We start from the raw sequence: 13594 nt of genomic DNA, 5'->3' as shown, positions 1-13594 counted from the left end.
AACCAGTAGATCCTTAATTTACGAGCACAACAAGAGAAATTGAAATGAATCCAAGATGTATGCCACATTTTAAGGTAAGACAAATTTCTTTTTAACTAAGTTGTTTAAATGCATATGAAATATTTTATTCATGATTATTGATTAATACTTAAAAGTGTATTTTTATCATGGTTTTATATCATCATTTTGCACTTGAAGTATTAATAACTCCTTAACTAAAATATGTTTTATAATAATGTATCTAATAATATAAGATACCTATAATTTGTGGTAAATGTCTATTTTTAATGCAGGTCTATCACATAAATAAAAGGATTGATTGATGACTTGAAGAACATAAATTGCAAGGATAAAGAGATGGCCAAACTTAGAAAAGAGATGTCGGTGCAATCCAAACCGGAACACTGTTCGGTAATTGGGTCATATCTGGAGCTACAGATCTCAGATTTAGGTCAAATTTATATGGATGGAAAGGTAAGACATAGGCCTACAACTTTCATATGGAGCCCAAGATCTAAAAAGGCCATTATCAAGTCCAAATTATAGCAACAACAAAGAAGCCCGAATCTGTCTTCCAGCCCGAGCACTGTTCGGTATTTTGGCCATATCTGGAGTTCTAGAAGTCCAAATGAGCTGAAATTTTTACACAAGAAAGCTGAGACAATTGCCTACAACTTTCATGTTTACAACTGGCTCCAATTTTGACGTTATCAATGACGTTTTGGGCAGACAAGAGAAGATAAGGATTGTCACCAAGTCAAAAGTTGGTCACCCACTTATCAATTAGTCATCAAATCAATAGTTCCCAATTTTGGCCTATAAAAGGAGGCATTTGCCATGCATTTAGGCATCTTGGTGTTCAGATCAAGATCATGCTCTTCCTTTCTCTCTTTGTATTTTTTATGCTTTGTTTTCATTAATATTAAGTTTATGCCTTTCATTTCCTTTCCTTTACTTAGTTAACTTTTATGTTCTTATTTTGTTTATCTATTTTGCTTTCTTTCATTATGTCTAGCTAAGTTAATTATGTCAAGGTGAAAAGGTTACACTAATGGTGTAAGAATAAGTATAATGTAAACTTAATATGGACTTTAATGTTTGATACTAACATGTTTTATATTTGCTATCTTGTTCACTCTTTAATACTTTGCTTGTTAAATGACTAATCTTGATTTATGTTGTATAACACTTGGTACAACAAATGCTTGGCACTTTCATAGCCCATAATGTATGGTATAACCGACACCTGAGCTATGAAAGGAACTTGATTTATAATTGTTGTTTATAATTTGTACAATTAATCTCCCTGTGGTTCGACCCCGGTCTTGTCGGGTTATTTATTACTTCGACACTCCTGCACTTGGGAGAAGACATCAATCTTTTAGTCGTGTCAATTATGATTATTTAATTTTTCTTGGCCTGTAGAATTGTGTTGGTGCAATTGATGACACACATATTCGTGCTTGCATATCATCTAAAAATCAACTTTCATTTATTGAAAGAAAATGTGTACCAATACAAAATGTGATAGCTGCTTGTAGTTTTAATATGCAATTCATATTTGTATGAGCATGATGGAAAGACAATGCACATGATATGTATATTTTTCTTGGGACTATTGATAATAATAATATAAAATTAACAATATAAAATTTCCAAAACTACTAGAAGGTTGTGATTTGAAATAAATTAAAGTCTTGGTAGATGAAGGCATATAATTTTGTTTTTAGTTTTGTAAGAAATTAGCATTTTGTTCTTATTTATAAGAAAATACTATTTAGTTGCTGCTGGATATCCCAATGAGTATAAGTATTTGGGTCTCTATAAAAGCGAGATGTATCACTTACAAGAATATAAACGTCGTGGACAACTAAGTGGCCGGGAAGAAGTGTTTAACTGTGCACATTCATCACTATACAATGTGATATAACGCTTTTTTAGGGTATGAAAATAGAGGTGGAGAATTTTATAAAACATGTCTGCTTATCCACATAAAATGATAGTTGAGATTGTAGTTGCATCAATGACACTATATAACTATATTAGAAGGAGATCGCAAGATGGTGATGTTTTTTCCAAGTATGATCGCAATCCTAATTTTATTCCAGATGACTTTTTACTTGATAATGTATTTCGTTCAGCTATTCAAGCATCACATAGGCTTTCACATATGGATTATATACACAATGAAATTGCAAATAGTTTGACAAACAACAATATTTTTCCATTATATATATATATATATACATTTACAATTAAACCTCATACAAAAAACATATTAACCAAATATAAGAAATTATTTTTTTACCACAATTTTAACTACAATTCTAATTAAATATATTAAACTTTAAAATGAATCTTATAAAAAAACATTTTTTATTAAACTATTTTTTTAAATTATAATGGTAAAAGCAATCAGTACCAAAGACCAAACAGATCCTTAGTAGAGAAGAGGAATACATAAAGGAAATGTTTTTTAATAAATCCTTTAAAAGGAACAGCCTGTCCGTGAGGAGAAAGTTGACGCTAGATATCTGTAAATTGAAAGAAACTAAGTGGGCTGAAACCCTAATGAGAACATGCGACTAAATTTATCTCATGGTCTGGGTCATGGGCCGGCCCACACCATACCAACGCCCAACTTAGAGAAAACAAAATCGAACGAAGAAAACGGACATTTACAAAGCCTTCGTTTTCTTCCTGCACCCCTCCCTGTCTTCTCCCTCCAGGGAACCTTTCACTGCCATCTCTACTTAGCTGCAATTTACTTCAACCATCCCCCCTGCTCTCATATTCGAATATTCTCTCAGAAACTCTCTCTCTCTCTCCCCCTCAGGTACGTGCGCCTCTCTCCTTCGCCTCCTCCTTCTCACGCTCCAAAACCCTAATTTTCTGATTTCTTACTTTATTCTCTAATTACCAGTTATTATGTTAAACTCCTGATTCTAATTAATCATTTCTGTTTTCTTACGTGCGTACTCAATGCATTTGTTTCTGCAGGATTTTAATTATTTTGTTCAAGAATGGATGGGAATAGGCGGAAATATTTCAAGAAACCGGGAAACAATCTGTTTAAACGGAAAGGAGTGAGCAGTAGTAGGAAAGGAAAATGGAGTGACTCTCACGGAGAAGAATTTTCAGGTGATGGTGATACTGTTTATAGGATACTCTGTCCTTCGAGAAAAATTGGGGGTGTTATTGGAAAGGGTGGGAATATAGTGAAAGCTTTAAGAGAAGAGACGCAATCGAAAATTACAGTGGCTGATTCTGTTCAGGGTTCGGATGAGAGAGTGATTATTATATATAGTTCTTCTGATAAGCCTCCGAGGAAAATGGATGGCGATGAAGGTTTGGCTGCGGGGAATGGACAGCAGGAGGCCTTTGAGCCACATTGTGCTGCCCAGGATGCGCTTTTGAAAGTTCATGACCGGATTGTTGAGGAGGATCTTTTTGGTGGGATGGCGTCGGATGATGATAATGACAACAATGTTGTCACTGCGAGACTTCTTGTTCCAAACAACATGGTAGGTTGTGTTTTGGGAAAACGGGGAGATGTTATTCAGAGATTAAGAAGTGAGACTGGTGCGAACATACGTGTTCTTCCTGCTGATCATCTCCCTTCATGTGCTATGGATACTGATGAATTGGTCCAGGTAACATATGTTGCTCTCTTTCCTACATTGAGTTTTACTGAACATGAGGCTCGCTACGTTTTATTTTATTTTATTCCAATTCTTTCCCCTAGTATTGAATTATAGTTATCATGCTGGCCTTTTTGGTCTACTAGATTTTTAAGTAGTTCAGATACCAAAGTCGTTTGTTGGCATTATGTAATATGGATTCATCATGTTTGTGCATTTGACATATAAGATGATAGTCATGATCTCTCTCTTGTGCTTGAAGTTAGCATTGCTTGAGAATTGTAATTTTTCTTGAACCTTTTTTAAAGTATTAATTTGATTGTCACCATGAGATTGCAATAAAGATATGTCATGACATTTATGGCATTGCATTCTTGGATGTATCAAAGGTTGCAATGTGTTATATGCATGTCAGAGAAGTTTTTTTGTTATTTTGTGTGGATGTTCAACAGGGGAAGATGTTCTGATTCTTTTGTTCCTTCTTTTTGACAAATGCTGTTATTATTTGGGCTCTTGGTCCTTAGAGTTCAAGTAGTCAGTGAGCCAAGATAACTGGTTGTTAAGTTGGAGGACTCAGGATTCATTTGCATTACTATAGGAGATGACAGGGCTTTAAAAGGTTGCCTTGTTTCTCGAGACAATTAAAATACTTGACATGGTGGAATATAAAGTACCTACTGTTCTATCACTTGACTATCATTGCTTCAGTAAATTAATTGCTAAGGTGAAGACCCATTAGGGAGTGCTTTCTTTCCTATGTTTAGGATTTCTGGCTGTGCCTTCTGGAGACTACTTGCCTGTGGTTCGGTTCTGAACGCTTAACTAGTTTTGGGCTTGCGATGTACTGTGCCCAGTCATATCAAGTTTCACTTTTAGCATCATTAGGGACAATTGCAAAGCCTACTCTTTTTAGTTAAGAAATGCTGAGGATGCAGCTTTAACCTTTTCTACTGCATTATATCTCAAGTTTGTGATTTCGCTGGTAAAACGTAAAGCAGCTCTTCCAATTGCAGTCTGATATTTCTTATAATTTGAGTATGAAATGGCATCCGAGAAGAAATCCCTTGGTTTGCAAAATGTCCTTTTGCCTCTGCAACCTTTGATGGTAACTGCAGTATGATGGGTTTAAGAAGTGCCAGCAAATACTTGAGTTTATAATTGATTGCATGAGACGGGATATGGAAATAATCTTTCATTGGCTTGTGAGATATTGACCCTCAGTGCTTTTTTCTACACGAGTAAAGCTAATTGAGATGCTCAACAACCCAAGGACTTAGTAAAAACTTCACCAGAAGGCCATTAGGATTATTGGAATTCTTTTAATGCATGTGCCACTAGTTGAATAAAGTAGTATTATTAGATCAAGTAGACGAATGTCTTATGTGGAAGATTGTGGGTTGATTGAAGTTGCATAAATGATCTGAAAGTGATCAATTGATTTTTGATATGACCCTGTTGTTCAATGGATTGTACTGTAGTCGACTCGTTACCTAAGTGGATATGTTAACGTTGTTTGGCTACCTTTGGCATTGACATCTTTATGCTTTCTACTGATTTCAAAGCACTGCTAGATTTCTTACTTGAGTTCCGCCTTGTGAATCAGCATGGTGGAATGCAGGTCCTCTTAGTAAGATGGGTCTTCTTCAACTGTTTGCTCACTTCTCATGAGCAGTTGACATATGTGATCACCATGAACTGTCCTCAAAGATGTGACAATGATTTTTCCAATACAGATCAACTGATTTGCTTGACTATATGTTCTTTATATTGGAAGGAAGGTTATAGTTTCAAGTTTGAGTTTCAGAGATACATACTGAAATGAGTATGCCCCTGCAAGAAGATCCTAGCATTTTGTTGGTCATGGAAGTTTGAAGGATGAGGCCAGACATGCAGAAGAGGTGGGTGGAGTGACCTTTCCTCACCATATTTTTATATTTAAAGCTGGAAGACTGGCATAGCTAGGGAATTAATAACATTTATGAAGGGCATTTAGTTTTGTATTTTGACCTCTTTCCTTTTTTTCTTTGGTATTTATTTTATGTTTCTTATGTGTTGTCTCATATTTTTTACTGTGTCTTTAATATAAGATGGATGGGGTTTTCCCTGACATTAGTGGATAAGCTATTAATAATATTAGGTTCTCTTTCTCCATTAAGTGACCACCACCTAGATTAGAAGTTTTACCTCCTCACCCCTGAAAAGGAAGAGTTACACATGGGGAGTTTTTAGTGATGGGTAAGGGGTAGAACAGAGCTATGCCATGGTCCCATCATATAGTCTGCTATGCTATTATCATATGCTTTGACAATTTACTTACCAACTATGGATTTTCTCATGCTTGTTACCGTGACTGGGTTACACCCTTACCCCACTGCACTTTATTGAGATTTTTAATTTTGAAGCTATTTTTTGATACTACATCTAATCCTGTCAGAAATGTGGTGGATAATCTTGCATATTTATGGGAGCAAGCATGCTACTCCTTTTCTCTTTTTAACTGGTTCAAGCTAAAAAATTTTCCTTTGTTGTGCGGTACGAAACAGGACAACAAGATTGGTCATGATGATGGTGACACTTAATTCTTAGATTCATTAAATCGTTAGTTTAATTGCATAACCTGCTTTTGGGGGTCTCTTTCAGGTTGAATTTGATGACTAAGATTTTGTCTGATGGAGTTTAAGATGGTTATTTCATTGCTAGGATTGCCTGTCTTGGCTTTCTGGAAGGCTTAACCTCTTATGACCAATGTCCATTACCGCAGTAGACTTTCCTTCTGTCGGTTTTTCCCAGAGACATTTTAATATTTCTCTATAACGAACATTATCTGGCCGGGGTAGTATATCTAGTACCTTTTATTGAGCTTTAAGCTGGCAGAATTTTCAAACAGATTGTTGCTGTTATTACTAAGGGTCTTAGTTGTTAACATCTAGCCTGAGGTCGATTGTTGTGTATCACATACTATTGGCCCTAATACATCCTGGACCTTTAAACTGCTGCTTAGATGAAAGCATGTGGTGGTATGGTGCGTGCTGATTGCATTGCACTGAAGCAGAAGCTGAGGAGGGTGTAACTTTAGCATTTATATTACAAGCAGTAAACTTTTTCCATCATATTGTGAATCTGATTATACCTCATTACTTGTTGAATATTATTTGATGATTGTGTGAGCTTACTGCTTTTGAGCATTTGTATGCAAAAGCATAATCATTTGCACTGGTGTGCATGGAGACACAAATATGAGTTTGATTGCTGCAGTTATTTCTTATGTTATAATGTTCTGTTATGGAACCATGGCATTGTGCCTGTGTGCCTTGCCTTTTTTGTTTTTGTAACATTTCCAAGTTCATGTTTATGAAATGTTGCATGTGGATTTCCCCCACTTCATTCATCTATTAAAAAAGGTGGATTATTTTTGCAATTTCCTACTGAGTGTAATTTCAAAAGCTATATTTCAGATCTCTGGAAAACCAGCTGTGGCAAAGAGGGCTCTTTATGAAATATCAATTCTATTGCATCAGAATCCGCGCAAGGACAAACTGCCAAGCATTCCTATGCCTTATGGTGGTCGAGCTTTTCATCCTCCTAGTGATTCCATGGCAAACATGCTCCCACCAGGAAATCCAATGTGGCCTCGTCGTAACTCCACTCCCCACAGTATGCCATGGATGGGGGAATATGGGAATCACCCTTCAGAATTTGGGCCAGGTGGTTTCAATGGTGTTCCTCCTGGACATGGCAGGGAGCCTTCAGCTGAGTTCTCAATGAAAATTTTGTGCTCTACTGGGAAGATTGGTGGGGTAATTGGGAAAGGAGGCTCTAATGTTAAGGTTGTACAGCAGGAGACAGGAGCTAGTATTCATGTTGAGGATGCTTCAGCGGAGTCAGAAGAACGTGCAATTCGTGTCTCTGCTTTTGAGGTCTAGCTGCTTTAAACATCACTATTTGTTTGTATGCCTAAGGTTTGGCAGTGCCTGCAGATTTGTATAGTACTGATATACATTAACAACAGCATTGTACTGATATTTTCAGGGTCTCTGGAATCCGAGATCCCAAACCATTGATGCAATTCTTCAGCTTCAGGATAAAACAAGTGACTTTTCTGAAAAAGGTATGATAATTACTAGACTTCTGGTTCCTTCAAGTAAGGTTGGCTGCATCCTTGGACAAGGAGGTCAGGTTATCAATGAAATGAGGAGGAGATTGCAGGCAGACATTCGTGTTTACCCCAAAAATGATAAGCCTAAATGTGCTTCTGATGATGAAGAGCTTGTACAGGTGATGTGGTTGAATGTATCTTTTGCTGATTTTAATGCCTTAGCTGATGATTCTGTGATGTTTTCTCCATATCCTCGGAGCTTGGCTATTATTTGAGCTAAATTTAGATCTGGTTTTTCCAGATATCTGGAAATTATGGTGTTGCTAAAGATGCTTTGGCAGAGATTGCATCCAGACTCAGAGCAAGAACTTTGCGTGATGCAAATGCTGGAACAGAACCTGGGCCTGCTGGACCTGTCCCAGGCTTTGGGCCGGCACGAAACTTACCAGGAAGAGGACCCCAACCATCTGGTATGATGGCAGCTAGCAGCTCTGGTGGATATGAACCGCTCAGGGTAATTTTTGTTACATGTTCATGCACTTTTTATGTTCACTGCAAAACTTACTGGCTTAGTATTTGTGATAAAGTCATTAACAAGGGTTATAGACTGTTCTTTTTGGGAGTTATTGTATTTTTAGATTTCTTTTCTGTAGTAATTTAATTGAATTGAGACAATGTCTTGGTTGAACATACGCTGCAGTCCCATTTAGTAATTAGGAATGTCTGCATTGAGACCACAAATTGATCTATACATGTCACAGTGACAAGTGTTTGATCTGACTAAACATAATTCTTCTTCTTTCTGCTGCAAGTCAAGCACATGCTGCATGTGTGTCTCTAATGTGGGTGAAACGCAGGCACAAACACATAATGTTTGTTTCTCTTCAATATATATTATATAGATGGTTTGCCATTTTACCCTCGCTACTCTTTTCTCAAGAAGAATTCCAAAAATCATGCCTATTGCTTGTACCTGAGTTTGCTTTCTACTTATAGGCATAATAAATACACAGCAGAATATACTACTAGTTAATGGTTTGGTTTTTTAGATGCTTAATTAGGATTCTTGAGCAGTCTGTTTTTAACTTTTTATTATTTTTATGTCAAGATATGTCCCAGTCATAATACCTATTCTTTATGCTTTTCTGAAGGGTGGAAGACGTGATTATGAGCCTCAGAGCTATCCAGTTCCTCCAGCTGCTACAGGGTATTGATTTTATATATATATATATATTTGCAAGTACACGTGAGTTTTTGAATAATAATGCTTGTTCTTTTTTCTCTCTCCTAATTTCAGATACCCAAGTATGAACCGTGTTTTGGAGGCCAATAACTCACTTAATGGAATGAATTCTGCCATGAGATCTGGAGGGCGTGATGTTTCAATTACTGATGAGGTATGTTTATATCATGCCCTTGTGGTTTAGCAGAACCATTGAAAATTGTTGAGATGCTGGGCTTCTCTGATATAATTCTCGGTTCATCTGGTTGGGCTTCTTCTCTGATATAATTCTCGGTTCATCTGCTTCCATGGGAGGTATGACACACAGACACTATTGAGACAACCACAAATATTTCCCATGCTTTTCAAATGGTGTAATTGAGTTTTGGAACTGCTTTTCCTTCAATAAGAGTTTACGAACTTTCAAGTTCTTGTATAGTTCATCAATGATTGGACGCTAGATGATTGATGACGCCACTAAGTGGTTGCATCAGCCAGGGACCAGGGACTCGGCAGACCAGATCAACATAAATACAAATCACTTGACATATCAACAGCTGACATTGGCAACTAGTCCATTCTTTACTGCCTTTTGAATTCAGTAATAACAACCCAATTTGCTGATTTATAGCTCCCGGCCAATGAAAAAGTACCGCCCATTCTAAGAGCTCCTAAAATCTTCCTCTTAAGAATTCTCCTTCATTCTGCCTTTTATTGGTGTCTTCCTTCTTATAACGGCCTTTTCTCTCTACACAGACACACACAATTGAGGTACCACCCGTCTGTTTGTCTAGATATCAAATATATTTCAAATAAGATAGTATTTGCAGGTATAATTTTAATTGCATTTAGCACAATTTCTCAGATAAAAAAGAGAGGTGTCACTTTCCAAATCTCTCATACCTCTTTATGTTTGTCTGGATACCAGATTATGCTTCCATTTACTGTCAGTACTGACGAAACTGCTAAAATTATTGAGTTGTGTGCCAAATGTTTCTGAATTCAAATAGATCATCTAGAGGAAAGTGAGTTTTTTGGAGTTTTTAATAGACATTAGGAAACCATTTAAAAATCCTAAATTGTCCGAACAAGTACAACTGCCTGTTGCCTACTACACCAGTCTAGAGTTATATCTCTGGAGATTGAGTTGTAATTTCCAGATTATTGTATAATCTCGTGTAGTCCATGTCATACATACTTGATCATGCGGGTACCTGTTGATTTTAGTAACGGTCTTGGAGCTGGCCTTGCCCTTGACAATATCCGTCCCCTGAAGGAATTTGCACTGTCATTGCCATACACAATTAGGGGAACTCACAATGAATAATGGCTTGAGTCTGGTGCTTTCAAAACAGTATAATTGGAACATTTGATAAAATTAGACTTCACAGTTGGAATTTTTGAAGTATGTTATGAAATTTTGTTTGCTCTGTACACTAACAAACATTTGTGAAATTTTATTTTTGCAAAGGATTCTTGAATCACTTTCTACAAAATGCAGTTTGCTGGGAGAAGGGCAAAGCTTCAAGATCCTCATTATGGTAGTTCTGAAGTTGAGAATCATGGATCTTCCGAGCATTTGATTGCTGGACAAGGTTTTTATCAAGGCTTCATGGCCTCTGGTGGACAGAACATGAGTGCCCACCAGGTTTCCTACCAAAACAATGTAACAGCCCAGCAAAGCATGAATCCGCAGCGAGATACCTACCAAGCCATGAGTGCTCAGCAGGACCCTTACCAAAGCATCAGTGCTCAGCAGAGCACCTACCAAAACATGAATGCTCATCCGAGCCCGCACCAAAATATGAGGGCACATCAAAGCCCCTACTCCATGACCGCTCAGCAAGGTGTCTACACGAATATCAATGTTCCACCAAGCTCCTACAGCAGCAGTGCTCAGCAAGGCACTTACCAGTATTGAGTGCTGACTTTGATTTGCCCATTTTTGTACCATAAATTGTCATCTAGTTCTTAACTATAATAATTACTATTGGAGAGAAAGGAAGGTTTCTTAACTACAACCGGCAGATCAACTTATCAGCAAGACAGGATGCACAGCGGTTGTTTTAGCTGGGATATTATCTTTGGGGATTTTTAGGGGAGCGGCGGTTCAATTTTGGCTGGCCTGTGTCGAGTGCTTAACTTATGATTAGAGCAACAGACAGGATTTTTATTCTTTTAACATGGACAATCAAATAGTCTGTGATCTGATTAAAACCTGCTCAGGAAGAGAGACGTGGGAAATCCATGAAACCCCTGCTTCGATTCCATGACTTGCGCCAACAATTCAGATTCAGATGGTTTGGTAAGCAGGGTGACGTGATTACTAGCCATCTCTTCAGCATTTAAGCTCTGTGCGCACCAGAAAGCTTTTTGTACAAAGCTAGGTTTCTTCTAAATTACGCAAAGTAGATTTTCGGAATGGATTGATATGATCTCTCTGAAATAGGGAACCCACAAGCTTTCTTTACAGCTCAATATTTATCCATAGTTTCAAAGCAGACAACCTGTGAATGCTAGGCGCAGGCTAGGTTCCGGATTTAATGGAAATGCTAGCAAGCCTACTGTACGTCTGCAACTGCTAGGCTCCGTCACAGCCAGACAAATGGTAGCACAGTGCTAGTCCACGGTTGACCTGGTTTGTAGGGGGATCGCAACTTGTATTGCAAAGCAGACAAGAGCCTGGGCCTGGGTCATTTTGCACATGCGATGCAAAAATGGATAAGAGTCTGGTATCCACCACTCATCGGCAACCAGAAAGATTTCCAAATAGATGGTCATTTCACATCCTCAATAAAGTGCACCTTCAACTTGGCCACTTGACCAGAGACATCGTGGAGATCCATGTAGAAGAAGATTTGATCTTGTTTGCATTATAATCCTACCTAGTGAGTGCCATGGAAAAAAATACGTTTTGGTTGCCTGCACAAGGAATGACTCTACAGTGCTTGTATCTTTTCACTTCACAGCTGAACACAGCAACAACAGGAAGCATCACAAGCCGTGTTTGATTGACTTTAGAACAAATTGAGTGCACCCACAATAACCATGCAACCAAACCTGTCGACATGAAATTGGTCCTGAGCTGTTGTGGTATCGAATTTGGTGATCTCCTCGACTCAATGTCATCGGCCCAATGACAAGTGTCACTAACTATTGAGTTGAGAATGCTGTCAGCATTTCACTCTGAATTCACTAAATAAAACTTTCCAAAGGGCATCATTCAGTGTAATTTGAACCAATAGAGGGTCATGCAGACGCCTGGTTGTCACCTGAGATTTCTCATGGGTTTTTCTTGCCTTAACTTTTCCATTTCTATTATGTAATGAATGCATGTAAACTTTCGATTACTAGCTCTATACAACTCGTGATTAAGGAGCCTGTTAACCCAGATTGTATAAGGATTAACTCTGGATTAGTTATTTAATGGCTTTTTTTTTAATTATTTTTCACGTACCGAGATTAAGGTTCTCTACGATCACATGTTTCTAAAAAATCATTCGAAACATAGATGATAACATAAAAAACAAACTCATCCATGGAAACTAAGGCTCTAGAAATAAGTAGAGTGACAATCATATCATGAAGGAATCAGACAAAGCAACACTAAGACAAGGAGTATAACATAAAATATGCAGTCATAATCATATCTTGAATGGATCAAATAAGATGCAACTAGCTAGACACTTATGAATTCCATTATATCCATAAATTCTAAACACGTTTCTACATTTTCTAATGCTGTGCACAGTTGAATCCCTTTCAACTGTGTTTTCCAAAAATCACCATCTCCTGTAATGTAACTGTGTCCCTTTGACTTTCTCCGCAAATTGAAGTCAACTGTTTCTTCCCACCCAGCATGATTCACTGTGCTCATTGGTCAAGCATGTGTCGACATCAAATATTCAACTATATACAAAAACTCCATTAAAAGAAAACCCTGAAGAAATAACCCAAAATGAAAGAAAAATATTCATCCACGGATGTGCAGGTCCCATTTGGTTTGAGCTTTGAAGCTTAGTTTTTGTTGAGTTGAGATGCTAATCCAAACAGGGAAAAAGAAGAAGTTAATCCTCTTTATGTGACACATCATGAAATATCTCATTTATAAAATTAATACACTAGTTAAAGAAAAAGATTACAATAAAAAAGTCAAAACATTAAGAAAAAAATAAAAAGATATATAAAAGGAGTCAAATTAATATAATCTTGGGAGGATAGATCCTTTAATAGAAAATAAATGAAATATACAAGAATTCAAATTTAAAAAAAAAATCAACCATTTTATGCATCGATTTTATAATTAACTTGATGAGGTGTTTGGCAAGATTTAATTGTCAGTTTTCCATTTAGCAAATACCTCATCAATTCTTAAATTAAAATTAACCAAAATACTTAATTGATCACACTTTTCTAGCACTGAGCTTGCAATAATAAATAAATAAAATTAAAAATGAACACACACGTTTAAATATAAAATAAAAAAATAGAACAAAATGATTTAGCAATTATCACTAAAAGATAGTGTCCTTTGCTTTGTTGAACGATGAAGTGTTAATGATGTAAGAAAATAGTTGAACGGTAAAGTGTCAAAGATATCCATTTTAAATTAATAATAATAATAATAGTAATAAT

At 36.9% G+C, this 13594-nt stretch overlaps 1 protein-coding gene across 3 annotated transcripts; it reads left to right on the top strand.

The window, feature by feature from the left end:
• The first annotated feature begins 2670 nt into the window (after positions 1–2670).
• Positions 2671–12309, top strand: LOC105123370 (KH domain-containing protein At4g18375-like). 3 transcript variants are annotated; one of them, XM_011022939.1, is made up of 9 exons: positions 2671–2836; positions 3001–3653; positions 7097–7558; positions 7671–7916; positions 8039–8251; positions 8889–8944; positions 9035–9134; positions 10461–10743; positions 10774–12309. In XM_011022939.1, the coding sequence occupies exons 2-9, from the start codon at positions 3024–3026 to the stop codon at positions 10878–10880; spliced, it is 2097 nt and encodes a 698-aa protein (XP_011021241.1). In that variant the 5' UTR covers positions 2671–2836; positions 3001–3023; the 3' UTR covers positions 10881–12309. The 3 variants fall into 3 exon arrangements, with proteins under 3 accessions (XP_011021241.1, XP_011021240.1, XP_011021239.1); XM_011022938.1 differs by having other exon boundaries at positions 2671–2825; positions 2998–3653; positions 10461–12237; XM_011022937.1 differs by having other exon boundaries at positions 10461–12237.
• The last annotated feature ends 1285 nt before the right edge of the window (positions 12310–13594 follow it).

Source organism: Populus euphratica, unplaced genomic scaffold (genome assembly GCF_000495115.2).
Source record: "Populus euphratica unplaced genomic scaffold, PopEup_1.0 scaffold10.1, whole genome shotgun sequence".
NCBI classification, from domain to species: Eukaryota; Viridiplantae; Streptophyta; class Magnoliopsida; order Malpighiales; family Salicaceae; genus Populus; species Populus euphratica.
The sequence above is the reverse complement of the archived record's forward strand: the minus strand, read 5'-3'. Positions and strand labels throughout refer to the sequence as shown.